General features: G+C 42.7%; 1 protein-coding gene across 2 annotated transcripts in view; it reads right to left on the minus strand.

The window, feature by feature from the left end:
- ISM1 (isthmin 1) overlaps nt 1-12,809 on the minus strand; it is a 79,972-nt gene that overhangs the window by 55,390 nt on the left and 11,773 nt on the right. The window contains exon 1 of one of the 2 annotated variants that reach the window (XM_073672213.1): nt 8,577-8,861. The exons of the other annotated variant lie outside the window; for it this stretch is intronic. Within the exon in view, the coding sequence (XP_073528314.1) occupies nt 8,577-8,846 (270 nt within the window). The 5' untranslated portion in view covers nt 8,847-8,861. Of the gene's footprint in view, nt 1-8,576; nt 8,862-12,809 lie in introns of those variants that run through there. 2 annotated transcript variants of the gene reach the window in all.

Here is a 12,809-nt window from a genome sequence, read left to right on the forward strand (position 1 = left end):
TGTCATGGGCTTTAAACTTCGTGATGACACTGCGCACGGAAGACACAAGAACTTCCAGGTCTTTGGAGATGGACTTGTAGCCTTGAGATTGCTCATGCTTCCTCACAATTTGGTTTCTCAAGTCCTCAGACAGTTCTTTGGTCTTCTTTCTTTTCTCCATGCTCAATGTGGTACACACATGGACACAGGACAGAGGTTGAGTCAACTTTAATCCATGTTAACTGGCTGCAAGTGTGATTTAGTTATTGCCAACACCTGTTAGGTGCCACAGGTAAGTTACAGGTGCTGTTAATTACACGAATTAGAGAAGCATCACATGATTTTTCAAACAGTGCCAATACTTTTGTCCACCCCCTTTTTTAGGTTTGGTGTGGAATTATATCCAATTTGGCTTTAAGACAATTCTTTTTGTGTTTTTTTCATTGAAGACAAATTAAATGAAGAGAATAATACCAAAGAATTTGTGATTGCAATCATTTTCAGGAAGAAACTGAGTATTATCTGACAGAATTGCAGGGGTGCCAATACTTTTGGCCAGCACTGTATTTTCAGTTGTTTCACACTTTTTTGTTAAGTATATAATTCCACATGTGTTAATTCACAGTTTTGATGCCTTCAGTGTGAATGTACAATATTCATAGTCATGAAAATACAGAAAAATCTTTAAATGAGAAGGTGTGTCCAAACTTTTGGTCTGTAATATGGTGCATGCTCAGTGGAGTCCATGTCTCCAGCATTGTGGTGTGCCCAGCAAACCTGGTGACGTTCAAGAGTCAAAGGACACACTTCTTGTGACATTTCTATCTTTTTGATCTCTAATTGAGAACCTCATGTTACACGATATTTTCAATTATTACTATTAAGCTTTTGATCTTTTCACATTGTATTGATATTATTCGGGTCATTATTGCTTCGATCTTTTTAAGTGGTTGTTAATAAAAATATAATTTTTTATTCATTATTTGGAGACCATAACCTTTGTTCTATAGGTTTATTCAGTATATCTGGAGTCCTCTCTCCTCAAATTATTATTTTTGCCCAGAATAGTTTGTTTTAGTCATTGTCACTTTGGCTCAGACGAAGGGCTTATGCACACAGTGATTTGCTCGTATGAAAACAAATCGGTCCAAGGGTCATCAGATTTTCCAAAATTTTGCTCTTATTTAAAAGAGAAAAAAAATTCTCCATCTTCTCCCATCTATGAAAAACTAATAGCAATCTGATGGCATCTGTTCGATTTTTTTCACTGACCCATAGACTTTCAACCGACACCCGGATCAACATGAAACATGTCGCTGCAATTTTGCACAGACCACTCTGTATTCTATCAGAACAGTATACGAGTAGAACATAATTCATTTTTAAATACACTTAAAAGATAATTCTGTACACGCTTCTCTGCCGGAAACTAAGAATCAAGAAGATTTATTAAAGAATAATAGTTTCTAAATGGCGTAAAACATCTAAACCCACCATACACATTAGACGCCTGTCGGCTGATCGTTTGACCGGTAGCCATCTCCCCCATACACGGGAGTGCTTGCTCTGCCAAGTGCTCCTGTGTTCTGAGAGGCGCTGTCAGATATCTCTGGGCGCAGCTTCTCTCTTTGGGACCTCAAATCCGCATGCAGAAATGCACAAATAATGGACATGCTGTGGATTTTTCCGCAAGGAAAATCCGCTACGGAAAATTCCGCAGTATGGGCACAGAACATGCAGATTTTCAATGGGGATCATGGGGCACGGATTACCAAGAGTTTTGCAAGCGTTTACACTGCGGAAATTCCACAGCAAAAACGCTTGAAAAACGGATAGTGGGCACACAGCCTATGGGTGTGTGTGAAACGTCGCACTGCACTCGGATATCACCCAAGTGCAGCACGATTCCTGCAGACAAAAAAGGAGATGGAGAAATTAATTTCTCAGTCTCCTCCGCAGCTGTGCTGTGATTCTCTCATGTGAGAGAATCGGAGCACAGAGCACCGACACTCGGCTCCCGCTCGCAGCAGAGCTGGAACAGTGTGTCATTAGAATATCGCATGCGGTGCTCTCGTTAATGTGTCTCCGGCCTTACAAATTGAAGAAAATGGATGGCTAATTGATCTGTTTTTTTTTTTTTTTTTTAAACATTGAAGTCTATGGAAAACAGAGATCAGTTTTTTAAAAACGGACTAGAAAGTAGTGTCTGCACGGTTTGGAGGACAGTTAAATGTGTATGGGGGGGGATTTTCGGGAAAGACAAGGATTCGGCATGTTCAATTTTGGACTGCTTGTCCATTGATTCTCTCAGAGATAATCTCTCTTATAAAGAGCAAAGGAGAGCCCGCCAGAGCGCGTGCAAAGGAGAGCCCGCCAGAGCGCGTGCAAAGGAGAGCCCGCCAGAGCGCGTGCAAAGGAGAGCCCGCCAGAGCGCGTGCAAAGGAGAGCCCGCCAGAGCGCGTGCAAAGGAGAGCCCGCCAGAGCGCGTGCAAAGGAGAGCCCGCCAGAGCGCGTGCAAAGGAGAGCCCGCCAGAGCGCGTGCAAAGGAGAGCCCGCCAGAGCGCGTGCAAAGGAGAGCCCGCTCCTGTGTACCGGACAGTTGAGCGAGACGGCTGCCGGAAAAACTATGGCATATGGTGGGAATTTAGCCCTAAAAAGGTCTAAAAGAAACACCCAATATCAAGTTGCAAAACAATTTAGTGTAATGTATGCAAGATACACAACACAGCCAGAAAACAAACCCAAGTTCCCCTTCTGTAAATAACAGATTATCTGGGTTTAATTTTAAAATTTGACACAGGCCCGCTATAAGATCCATTCCTTCAGATCAAGGTGGACCTGTTTAAGGATGAAAAAAATCCTTTAGAAAATATGTGGACCACTGCAAAACGGCACATTAATGCAGCAGTTAAAATAAAAAATATGAAGAAATTTCCCTAACCTCCAAAAAAATATAGTATGCCAGTATTTTTTATATTTGCTGAAAAGCACATTTTTTACCACAAATAAAAATTATTCATGCTTTAGTAAATCGCATTTGAGCATTTTATAATCTTCCATATTTTTTATTGTCTGCCAGCACCTGCTTTAGGATGCATTGGCACAGAGCTAGAAAATATATTAATTGCAATAATTTAAACCACCTGCATAATCCATGAAACCCCAAAAAAAGCAAGTACTGAGGATATACTGGGAGGTTTAAAATGGGATTAGCAGAACATTTCTACAATTCAAAGTATCACCAGAACTCCTAAAACACTGGACGTAAAACATCTATTGATTAAAGAGAATCCGGCAGAAGGTTTTTGCCATGTAATCTGACAGCAGCACGACATACAAACCTGATTCCAGCAGTGTATCACTTAGTTTTCTGGGTGCAGAAGTTGTCGACAGTCAGTTTTCTCTGCTGCTGATCTAGCAGAGCTCAGAATGTTGAGCCCTGTATAATCCCACCCACATCACTGATTGTACACAGAAAGCTGCCAATGTATATGGACTGAAAGGTGCTGATCAGTGGTGGGGGTGTGATTAGACTAGGAGGCACAAGACACAACAACACTAATTGTGCTGAAACTGCAAAACACAGCCTAGTAAGTGACATTGCTGGAATCATGGTCTCTGCCCCTACATAATGGTGCTTTCAGATTACATACTGTAGCAAAAACCTATTAACAGATTCAATTTAAATGCCCCACAGATCAATGTAATATGATTTGGACCACTAAACTACAGGAAATGTTTGAGTTTTTAGGAATTTACCAAGTTTAAATACGCAATTCACTTCTAATCTGGCACATCCGATACTACCATTTTACCTTTTAAGTCACATTTATCCCTAATTTGCAGTAGAGACATCTAAAAAATATACAAAAGACTCACACTGGCAAGATTTTCATAAAAGGGCACAAAAGCAAAAACTGAACTAAAAACACTTTTATCTTTCTTGTAAGTCTCTATAAATCAGGGATGTCAAATGCAGACAGAGGACCAAAGTGAAAAACTTGGACAAAGTTGCTGGCCAACCAGTATACAGTATAATGGGCCCACAAAGCCCTCCATACAGAATAATGGACGAACATAGGGGTGGGTGTTCTAGTGTCGCGGGCCGAATAGAAAATCACCCTGCGGCCAGAGTTTGACATGTATGCTATAAGTCAAATTGGTTTTCAGATTGGATACTAAAGTGCAACTTAAAGCTGAATCGCTTTGGTCATCTGTATGCAGAAATATTGCACCTGTCTAATTAAGATAGATTTAAAAAAGAGGGAGCATTACTTACATGGGGGAGAAAGGATCAAGTTTTAACTCTGCAGGTACATAAAGCAGTACGCTACAAAGGAAGACATCCTGAAAAAGTGGAAATTTCAAAAGGAAATTATACAAAAAGGAGGTCATCTGAAAAGCAAAAAAAAAAAAAAAAAAAAAAAGAAAAAGAATTATGGATGAGTTACAATCTAATCCAGGCAGAATTCATTATGACACGTACCAGAATAAAACTTTGTTTGTTTTTAATGTTACCTCTCCATTGCAGAGAGAATGGCAAAAAATAAAATAAAATTTGACTAAATGTCCTCTTTAAAGGTTCATTCCCATCTTCATAGACTGATATTGCTTGTAAAAAGAATTCACTGCTTACTACCGTTTTTACCCGGTCTTGAGACATTAACACTTATTTTCTTTTGCTTACATTTCCGTTGCCAACTAGACTGACCACCGCTGCTGTATTGCTCGAAAGAACTTCACTGAAGCAGGCTGGGATTAGGGGGTAACAGTGCGCTCCAGAGATCCTGGCCAGTTTCAAAACAGTGATTACAAGCTGAATAGAAAAAGAGCTAGTAAGCCCGGCACATGTTCCGCTGTCTATCAGTAGTGGTCGGTCTCCAAGGCAATGAGCTGTAAGCAAAACGTGTTAATATTTCAAAAAAACATATGAAAATTTTAATAATTACAATTACACGCACTAGCCTACAATGGCTATTTATGAAGATGGGAATAACCCTTTAAAAGCATCTTTTTTTTCTGGTAACATGTGGATTACCAGTGGATAGACAAGTGTTCATTATCCAAGACAAGCAAGTCCACCATCCTTAGTGGCTTACATTAGGGTGGGTGTTCCTATTACATGATTGCCAGCTATCCCTATATGCACAATGATATGAGCGGAGGAAGTCACACAGTATCACCCACAGGACATGAGGTCGTAGTGAAGCTTTTCCAACAAAATATACACTCAGCTGGACTGAATATACTATGTAACAGAGGGAAAGGCTCGGCACTTCTGGCTTGTAGGTGTCCAAGTAGGATCCTATCCCCGTAAAGTTGTGAATATGAAACTTGGCACTCATATGAGATGATTGATTTTATTAGGCAACTGCAATCCAAAATCTAGAGGTTTCGGTCTGCACAATTGACCTTCATCAGTACACGGATTGCTCAGAGTGAAACATGAACCAAGAGAAATAGCGCTGTGGTATACAATCGATGTCCACCTCAAAAATGAAGGGTAGATGCTCAATCTACTGATGAAGGTCTACTGTGCAGAACGAAACGTCTAGATTTTGGATTGCAGGTGGCAAGCTTCATATCCATTGCGTGTACTATGCGACAGATTCCCTCTCAAAGGGAACATGTCAGCACCCCCCCCACACACACACGAAAAATAAAATAACTGTTTATATGGCTGTGTCGCTCCTTAAAATACAAGACATTTGATACCTTTAAGCCCCCAAAATGCTGCTCTAGTGTCAAAAAATTGCTTTTTGAAGGTATATGTAAATGAGGCCGGAAGTGCATTATGGCGCAACAATGTACTTCCAGCTCCTCCATTTCCCTCTGTATGCTCTGCCTAGAACCACCTTCCTCTGGTTGATTGACCAGTCGTTGGCTCTCATGACTCAACAGATCCTTCAACCAAGGAGAGTAGCAGTAGGTAACGAATAGAGATGGTGGCCGAAAGAGCTGGAAGTACATGGTGCCGCCCCAATTTACTTCCAATATCCATATACATTGGATTAGAAATATCTCGTTACTGAATAAGATCTTTGCAGACACAAAAGGTATTAACTGCTTTTTCATTTAAAGAGCTACACAGGCATGTAAACTATTTGGGGGAGGGGTAAAAGACACTGACAGGCTCCCTTAAAATGCTATTCTCAAATTGTCTCTTAAGCAGCTCACAACTCTGTAGTCTCCTTACTTCCTGGTGTCTGGTAGGGAAACCAATCCTCCTTGAGTAACAGTTCTGGTGATAACAGTATTAGTAGAACTATAAACCTCAGCACAAGTTTTGCTGTAACACATTCAACCATCAGTTGTTTGTTCTGGAGTATGCACTGATATCACTGGATTTACAAATAGAAAGAAAAAAAAAAAATCAGGCTACTAGAACAAGCACATGACTCAGTACAGTGAGTGCCCCGATTAGAAGAACTGCTCTGGGAACAGCTTATCGAAGGGGCTACAGATTTTTAAATCTTCTCAAAAGCTGAGAGGTACGGAAGTGAGCAGCTAACTACTATATATAAATCAATAGGCTGGGGACAGACGAGTGGGATGTTAGGAAGGGACTCCTCTCCAGTAATATAACCAGGGGCTGTGGAGTTGGTGTCCATTTTAGTGGAGTCGGAGTCTGTATAAAATGGACCAACTGCGATTCCTAAAATATATAATAAATTGGGTACAGTAGCTCAATGCAGTTTATGGGGAATATTTTTTCATAAGAATTTGGGAGAGTTATGAAATGTCCTATAAATGTCTGTCCTATTCCTGATCTAAGGGTCTAGACTTTTAGCTGAGATGAATCTGTGCTGCAGTTTATGTACATTATAAGTAGCGAAGCTCCTCTTCTACAGATAAGGGGGGGAAAAAAAAAAACAAACAAACAGGGAAGGAATGCCTGCACTCATCTCCGAACTGCTGGAGTGAACAGGAAAGCAGGATTAAAAGCAAAAAAGAATAGGTTCTTGCTATTATAACTGATCATCCTCTCCGCACCCGAGTTGCTTCCCCTCCGCGCCCCCAAGTCACTGCTACTCCGCGCTCCCGAGTCACCAGGGCTGTGGAGTCGGAGTGAGTGTCCATTTTGGTGAAGTCGGAGTCGGTATAAAATGGACCGACTCCGAAAATATATCATAAATTGAGTACAGTAGTTCAATGCAGTTTGTGGTGAATATTTTTTCATAAGAATTTGGGAAAGTTATGAAATGTCCTATTCCTGATCTAAGGGTCTAGACTTTTAGCTGAGATGAATCTGTGCTGCAGTGTATGTATATGATAAGTAGTGAAGCTCCTCCTCTACAGATAAGGAAAAAAAATAAAAATAAAAAAACCAACACACACAGGGAAGGAATGCCTATACTCATCTCAGAACTGCTTGAGTGAACAGGAAAGAAGGATTAAGAACAAAAAAAAAATCTTGCTATTATAACTGATAATGCTTCAAACATGATAAGTACAATTTAACTGATGAATGAGAATAATGAAGGTGAACAGCAGCTAGAATTTCAGATTCAGTATGTTGGAGATGGAAAGCCACAGTCCTGTTCCCATAACAGAGGAAAAAACAGATATTACAACAGAAGAACAGCAAAATGATTCTTTACAATTAGATGATCTTGTTGAAGCTGCTTCACACCTCTCTCTCCTATTCATAAAATGCGCCGTGTTGCGCACACGCTGCAGCTGGCAATAAGAGATAGTCTGCAAGAGGGACATGCTGCAACTTGTTAACAAAGTGAGGAAATGATTAAAAGCCTGATGTTACCATTTTACTACAGTAAATTTATCACTTAAATAAGAGCCATGTATGAGGGAGTCAGAGTCGGTGTCATGGAAATTGAGGAGTCGGAGTCAGAGGTTTGGCTTACTGACTCCACAGCCCTGAATATAACTACTATGCACATTCAGCATGTAAATCACTCATTTTTTGGAGAACAAGAGCAGATATAAAAAGCTAGTAAATTACAAACTTGCTTATTTTCATGCTGCCCAAGTAATTAATACAATTTAATAACCTGAGAATATCCCTTTAAAGCAGTAAATATCTTTAGATTAGTGGATGAAGTGGATTAAAGGAGTATTGTCCAATTAGTGGACAACCATCTCAATCAGCATGTTTCCTTTCCCAGTAAAACAACAACACTTATACTCATCTTCGCTGTCAGCGCCATTCCAGCAGTGTCGGCACTGGCTGTCCCGTAGATTGTGTGACATTATGTCAAGTGATCCCTGTGGCCAATCAGTGCTGGCTTAATTTTCTCCACCTTCGGGTGAAACATACATCAAGAGAAAGTGAGAGCTGTGACTGCCTGCTCGCTTCCTCTTGACGTCTGATTCGTCCAAATGTAGAGAGTGAAGCCTGGACTGATTGGTGGCAGGGATCGTATGACAGAACAATCATGCAATTCACAGGATAGCGGGTGTAGACAGTGCTAGAACAGCGTCAGCATCGGAGGAGAGAATAATTATGTTATTTTACTGTGGGGAAAATATGCTGATTGAGAAGGGGTTGTTCGAGTAGTGGACAACCCCTTTAATGACATGTCTTAGCATGGCCAAAAGATTCCTATACACATTAAATTAAAGCGGTCTTAACTCACCGATATTGTCAGGATAGGCTGATCATCTAATGCAGGGGTCTTCAAACTTTTTAAACAGGGGGTCAGTTCACGGTCCCTCAGACCATTGGAGGGCCGGAATATAGTTTTAAAAAAAAAAAAAAAAACTATGAACAAATTCCTATGCACACATCTTATTTTGAAGTAAAAAAAAACAATACAGGAACAAATATAATATTTAAAATGAAGAACAAGTAAAGTTAAATCAACCGGTATTTCAATAGGTAGGTAACTGTACCCAATAGGCAGCATAGGTCCCCAATAGGCAGGTAAATGTTCCCAATAGACAGGCTCTTTCCCCCTTATAATGCCCCATGCAGGCTGTTCCCCCCCCCCCCTTATAATGCCCCATGCTGGATGCCACCCCCCATATAATGCCCCATGCAGGATGTCCCTTTCCCCCCCATATAATGCCCCATGCAGGATGTCCCCCCCCCCCTTATAATGCCCCATGCTGGATGCCACCCCCCATATAATGCCCCATGCAGGATGTCCCTTTCCCCCCCATATAATGCCCCATGCAGGATGTCACCCCCCATATAATGCCCCATGCAGGATATCACTCCCCTGTCTTTATAATGCCCCATGCAGCATGTCACCCCCCCTATATTATGCCCCATGCAGCATGTCATCCCCCCATATAACGCCCCATGCAGGATGTCACCCCCCCCCCCCATATAATGCCCCATGCAGGATGTCACCCCCCCATATTATGCCCCATGCAGCATGTCACCCCCCCTATATTATGCCCCATGCAGGATGTCCCTTTCCCCCCCATATCATGCCCCATGCAGGCTGTTCCCCCCCCCCCCCTTATAATGCCCCATGCTGGATGCCACCCCCCATATAATGCCCCATGCAGGATGTCCCTTTCCCCCCTATATAATGCCCCATGCAGGATGTCACCCCCCATATAATGCCCCATGCAGGATGTCACCCCCCCATATAATGCCCCATGCAGGATGTCACCCCCCCATATAATGCCCCATGCAGGATGTCACCCCCCCTATATTATGCCCCATGCAGGATGTCCCTTTCCCCCCCATATCATGCCCCATGCAGGATGTCCCTTTCCCCCCATATTATACCGCTTGCAGGATGTCACCCCCCATATAATGACCTATGCCTCCATACATTAAAAAAAAAAAAAAAAATCCAATACTCACCTCTCTTCTCACTTGCTGCCGCTGCTCTGGTCTGGACTCCAGTGTCGCGGTGGCGTTGACCCGCTCTGCGCTGCCTGTGACAGCTCTCGGGAGGGCGCGGTGTAAAGACGTCACCGCGCCCTCTGACCTGAGACGTCACAGGAAGCGCAGAGCAGGAAGACGGCGGATCTGCAGAGGCACGGGGAGAGGTAAGTATCCGCCTGCCGGGGCCCTGAGCAAGCGGGGGAGAAGGGCGGGCAATGGCACCGCTCTCCTCTCCTCCGCCCATAGCCCGGCGGGCCGGATAAAGGTCCTCATGCGGGCCGTAGTTTGAGGACCCCTGATCTAATGTGTATGGGCCCCCTCCCGCTTCTTCCCAACAGATGAAATCAGGGGAAAAAGTGATCCTTTTGTTCTCTGGTAGTCTCTCATGGCAGAGTGTCTCATAGAGAACACAAGAGCGCTCGGCCGAGTAGAGCATTTTTGTGTATTGGGGAGTAGCGTAGAGAATGCTGTTGGCCAAACAATTGTTTCGGCCAGCAGCTTTCTAATGTGTAAGGAGGCCTTAACACGTGGTGACCAAACACTACTTATTCCAAGAAGTAAAGCACGTCATTCCAGGAGACCGAAACATATAGACACACCTAAAATATAGACCCCCATATAAACCACCCAGAAGTCCTCAGGGATTATTACGACTGAGGATTTACCTTTTTTTGCCATTCTATAAATATCCACCCAGCCCTGTGGTTGAACAATCATGCAGGCCCGTATAATAGCATAATAAAGGAGTCAATGATCTAATTCTGCTGCACAAGCTGTGATAATGGATAGCAAATAAGGCCTGCTTTTATAATTAGCATAAGGAAACGTCGGGGTCTGGAAATGCCATATTTATAGACACAAAGCATTTACAGTACCAGTAATGCCACCTGACACTTGTTAAATTGATTGCACCAGAAAAACTGTACTTTAAAATACTTGTGGTCAAAAAAATTCTTATAATGAATAGACCAATAACACTTTGCAGCTACAAACCAAGTTTGAAGTGTATATAGGGGAATCTTGATGTATTTCCAGCCACTTGTGCACTTTTTTTTCCTCCTCTCCTTAATTTCATCTGCAAAAAAACAGATGAGGCCTTACTGTGAAATGAATGGAAACTGTAAGAAACCCAAGAGCCGGATTGTAGAGAGCCTCACGTGCCATATGCACCAAGATCCAATGCTTCAATTGGAGATTACCGCTATACAAAGAGTTTGATGCAACGTGCAAAAAACAAAACCATCAAGCCCCAAAATGTGCCTTCATTACATTTATTATATGAAGTCACAGAAGCTAAATTCTAAAAAGAAAATACAAGATGAGGGCAGGGATGAAATGTGACATCTTCTGGAGTAGTTGACACCAGAACTCAATTTAAAGAACTTCCACAGATGGTGGGAGGATTGCACCAGTACTACACCGTCCATAGGACAGATACAACCCGAACTACCAGTGGCTCTAGTTTTATGGTGGTCTCCAACAGAAATAATGTGGCTGCGATATGGTCATCGGCCGGTTTTACACAGCAGTTTTTCCCAATACATGTGCTACCCATTACTTTTATGGATAGACCACAGACCCATTACGATACATGTGCGTTTTCACATGTACTTTTTTTTGAATGATGGTCTAGAATAAAAAAATAAATAAATAAAAAGGGGGGGGGGGGGGGGACAAGTCCTACACTTTGATCTGTGTTTTGCAGTTCAAGCTCGCGAATGCAATTCATTGGCATACGATGATAGACAGATGTAATTAGTGCACCGTGCTGTCCAGATTTTACTCTTTAAGGCTGTAATCCCATGATAAGTTTTTGATGCTCTTTATTTTCGCTTTGCTAAAAACGCAGCATCTTACAGTTCTAGCAAAGTGGATGGGATTTATAGAAATCCGCGGTCTAAGGGGTAACGTTTCTCCTTGTGGAGAGTGACAAGTTAGGCCTGGCATGTCAGAGTGAGGAGGCTTATACGCAATGCATGCTCCGCTGGGAAATTAAGTATGTAAATTGCCTTTTCAGAGAGGAAAAGGACAAGGACTAGAACTTTAGTGCCACCTGTTGGAAGCAGCAATCCTAAAAGTCAATATTGACCCTTTAATGAACCTTGCCCTATAACTTAGGATAAGGCTGGGTGCCCACGTAGCGTTTTTCAGGCGTTTATGCTGTGGAATTTCCGCAGCATAAACGCTTGTGAAACGCTAGGTAATCCGCACCCCATGGTCCCCAAGGGGATTCCGCATGTTCTATGCACATGCTGCGGATTTTTCCGCAGCGTTTATGCTGCGTACAAAAATCCGCAGCATGTCATTTAATTTTGCGGAAGCGCAGCGGAACTCCCGCCATTGACTTGCATTGAGACGCACAGAAACCGCGACTGTACATTTGTACAAGCGGCTTCTATGCGTCTCTATGTGCGGATGGTACCCAGTTCTGGAGGAGAGGAGACTCTCTTCCAGACCTGGGTACCATTGTACCTGTAAAAAAAGAATAAAATATCAAATAAAGTTTATACTCACCTTTCCGAAGGCTTCTCTCTGAATGCCGGCATCGCTTGAGGACCTGAAGTGACGTCACAGTCATGTGACCGCAGGCCCTTCACCGCTCTGTCTCGCGATATGCCGGCAGCCGGGAACCAGCCAGGAAGCAGCGCTGCTGCCACGCCGGGGGTGAGTATAGCTTTATTTGTTTTAATTTTTACGGTTCACACTGTATAAATCCATGCTGTTTGCATTGATTTATACAGTGTGACCTAGTTGTCAAGCACTTTCCAAGTGATGCTATCGCCTGGAAAGCGCTTGTCAATCTGCATGCGGAAACGCATGTGAATCCGCATGTATTCTGCAGGAAAAACGCATGCACAATCTGCATGCGTTTTTTTCTGCCAGGGAGATGCAGAAATTTTCTGCTTCATTTCTGCATCGTGGGCACATAGCCTAAAAGCCAAACCAGATTCTCAATTTGCAAACATGGTGTTTCGGGGTATTGCCCCTCCCCAGTGCAAAGTATGAGATCTGATCTGGCTAGGAT

Source organism: Phyllobates terribilis, unplaced genomic scaffold (genome assembly GCF_046119375.1).
Source record: "Phyllobates terribilis strain yellow unplaced genomic scaffold, ASM4611937v1 Scaffold_3__8_contigs__length_932513732, whole genome shotgun sequence".
Lineage (NCBI taxonomy): Eukaryota > Metazoa > Chordata > Amphibia > Anura > Dendrobatidae > Phyllobates > Phyllobates terribilis.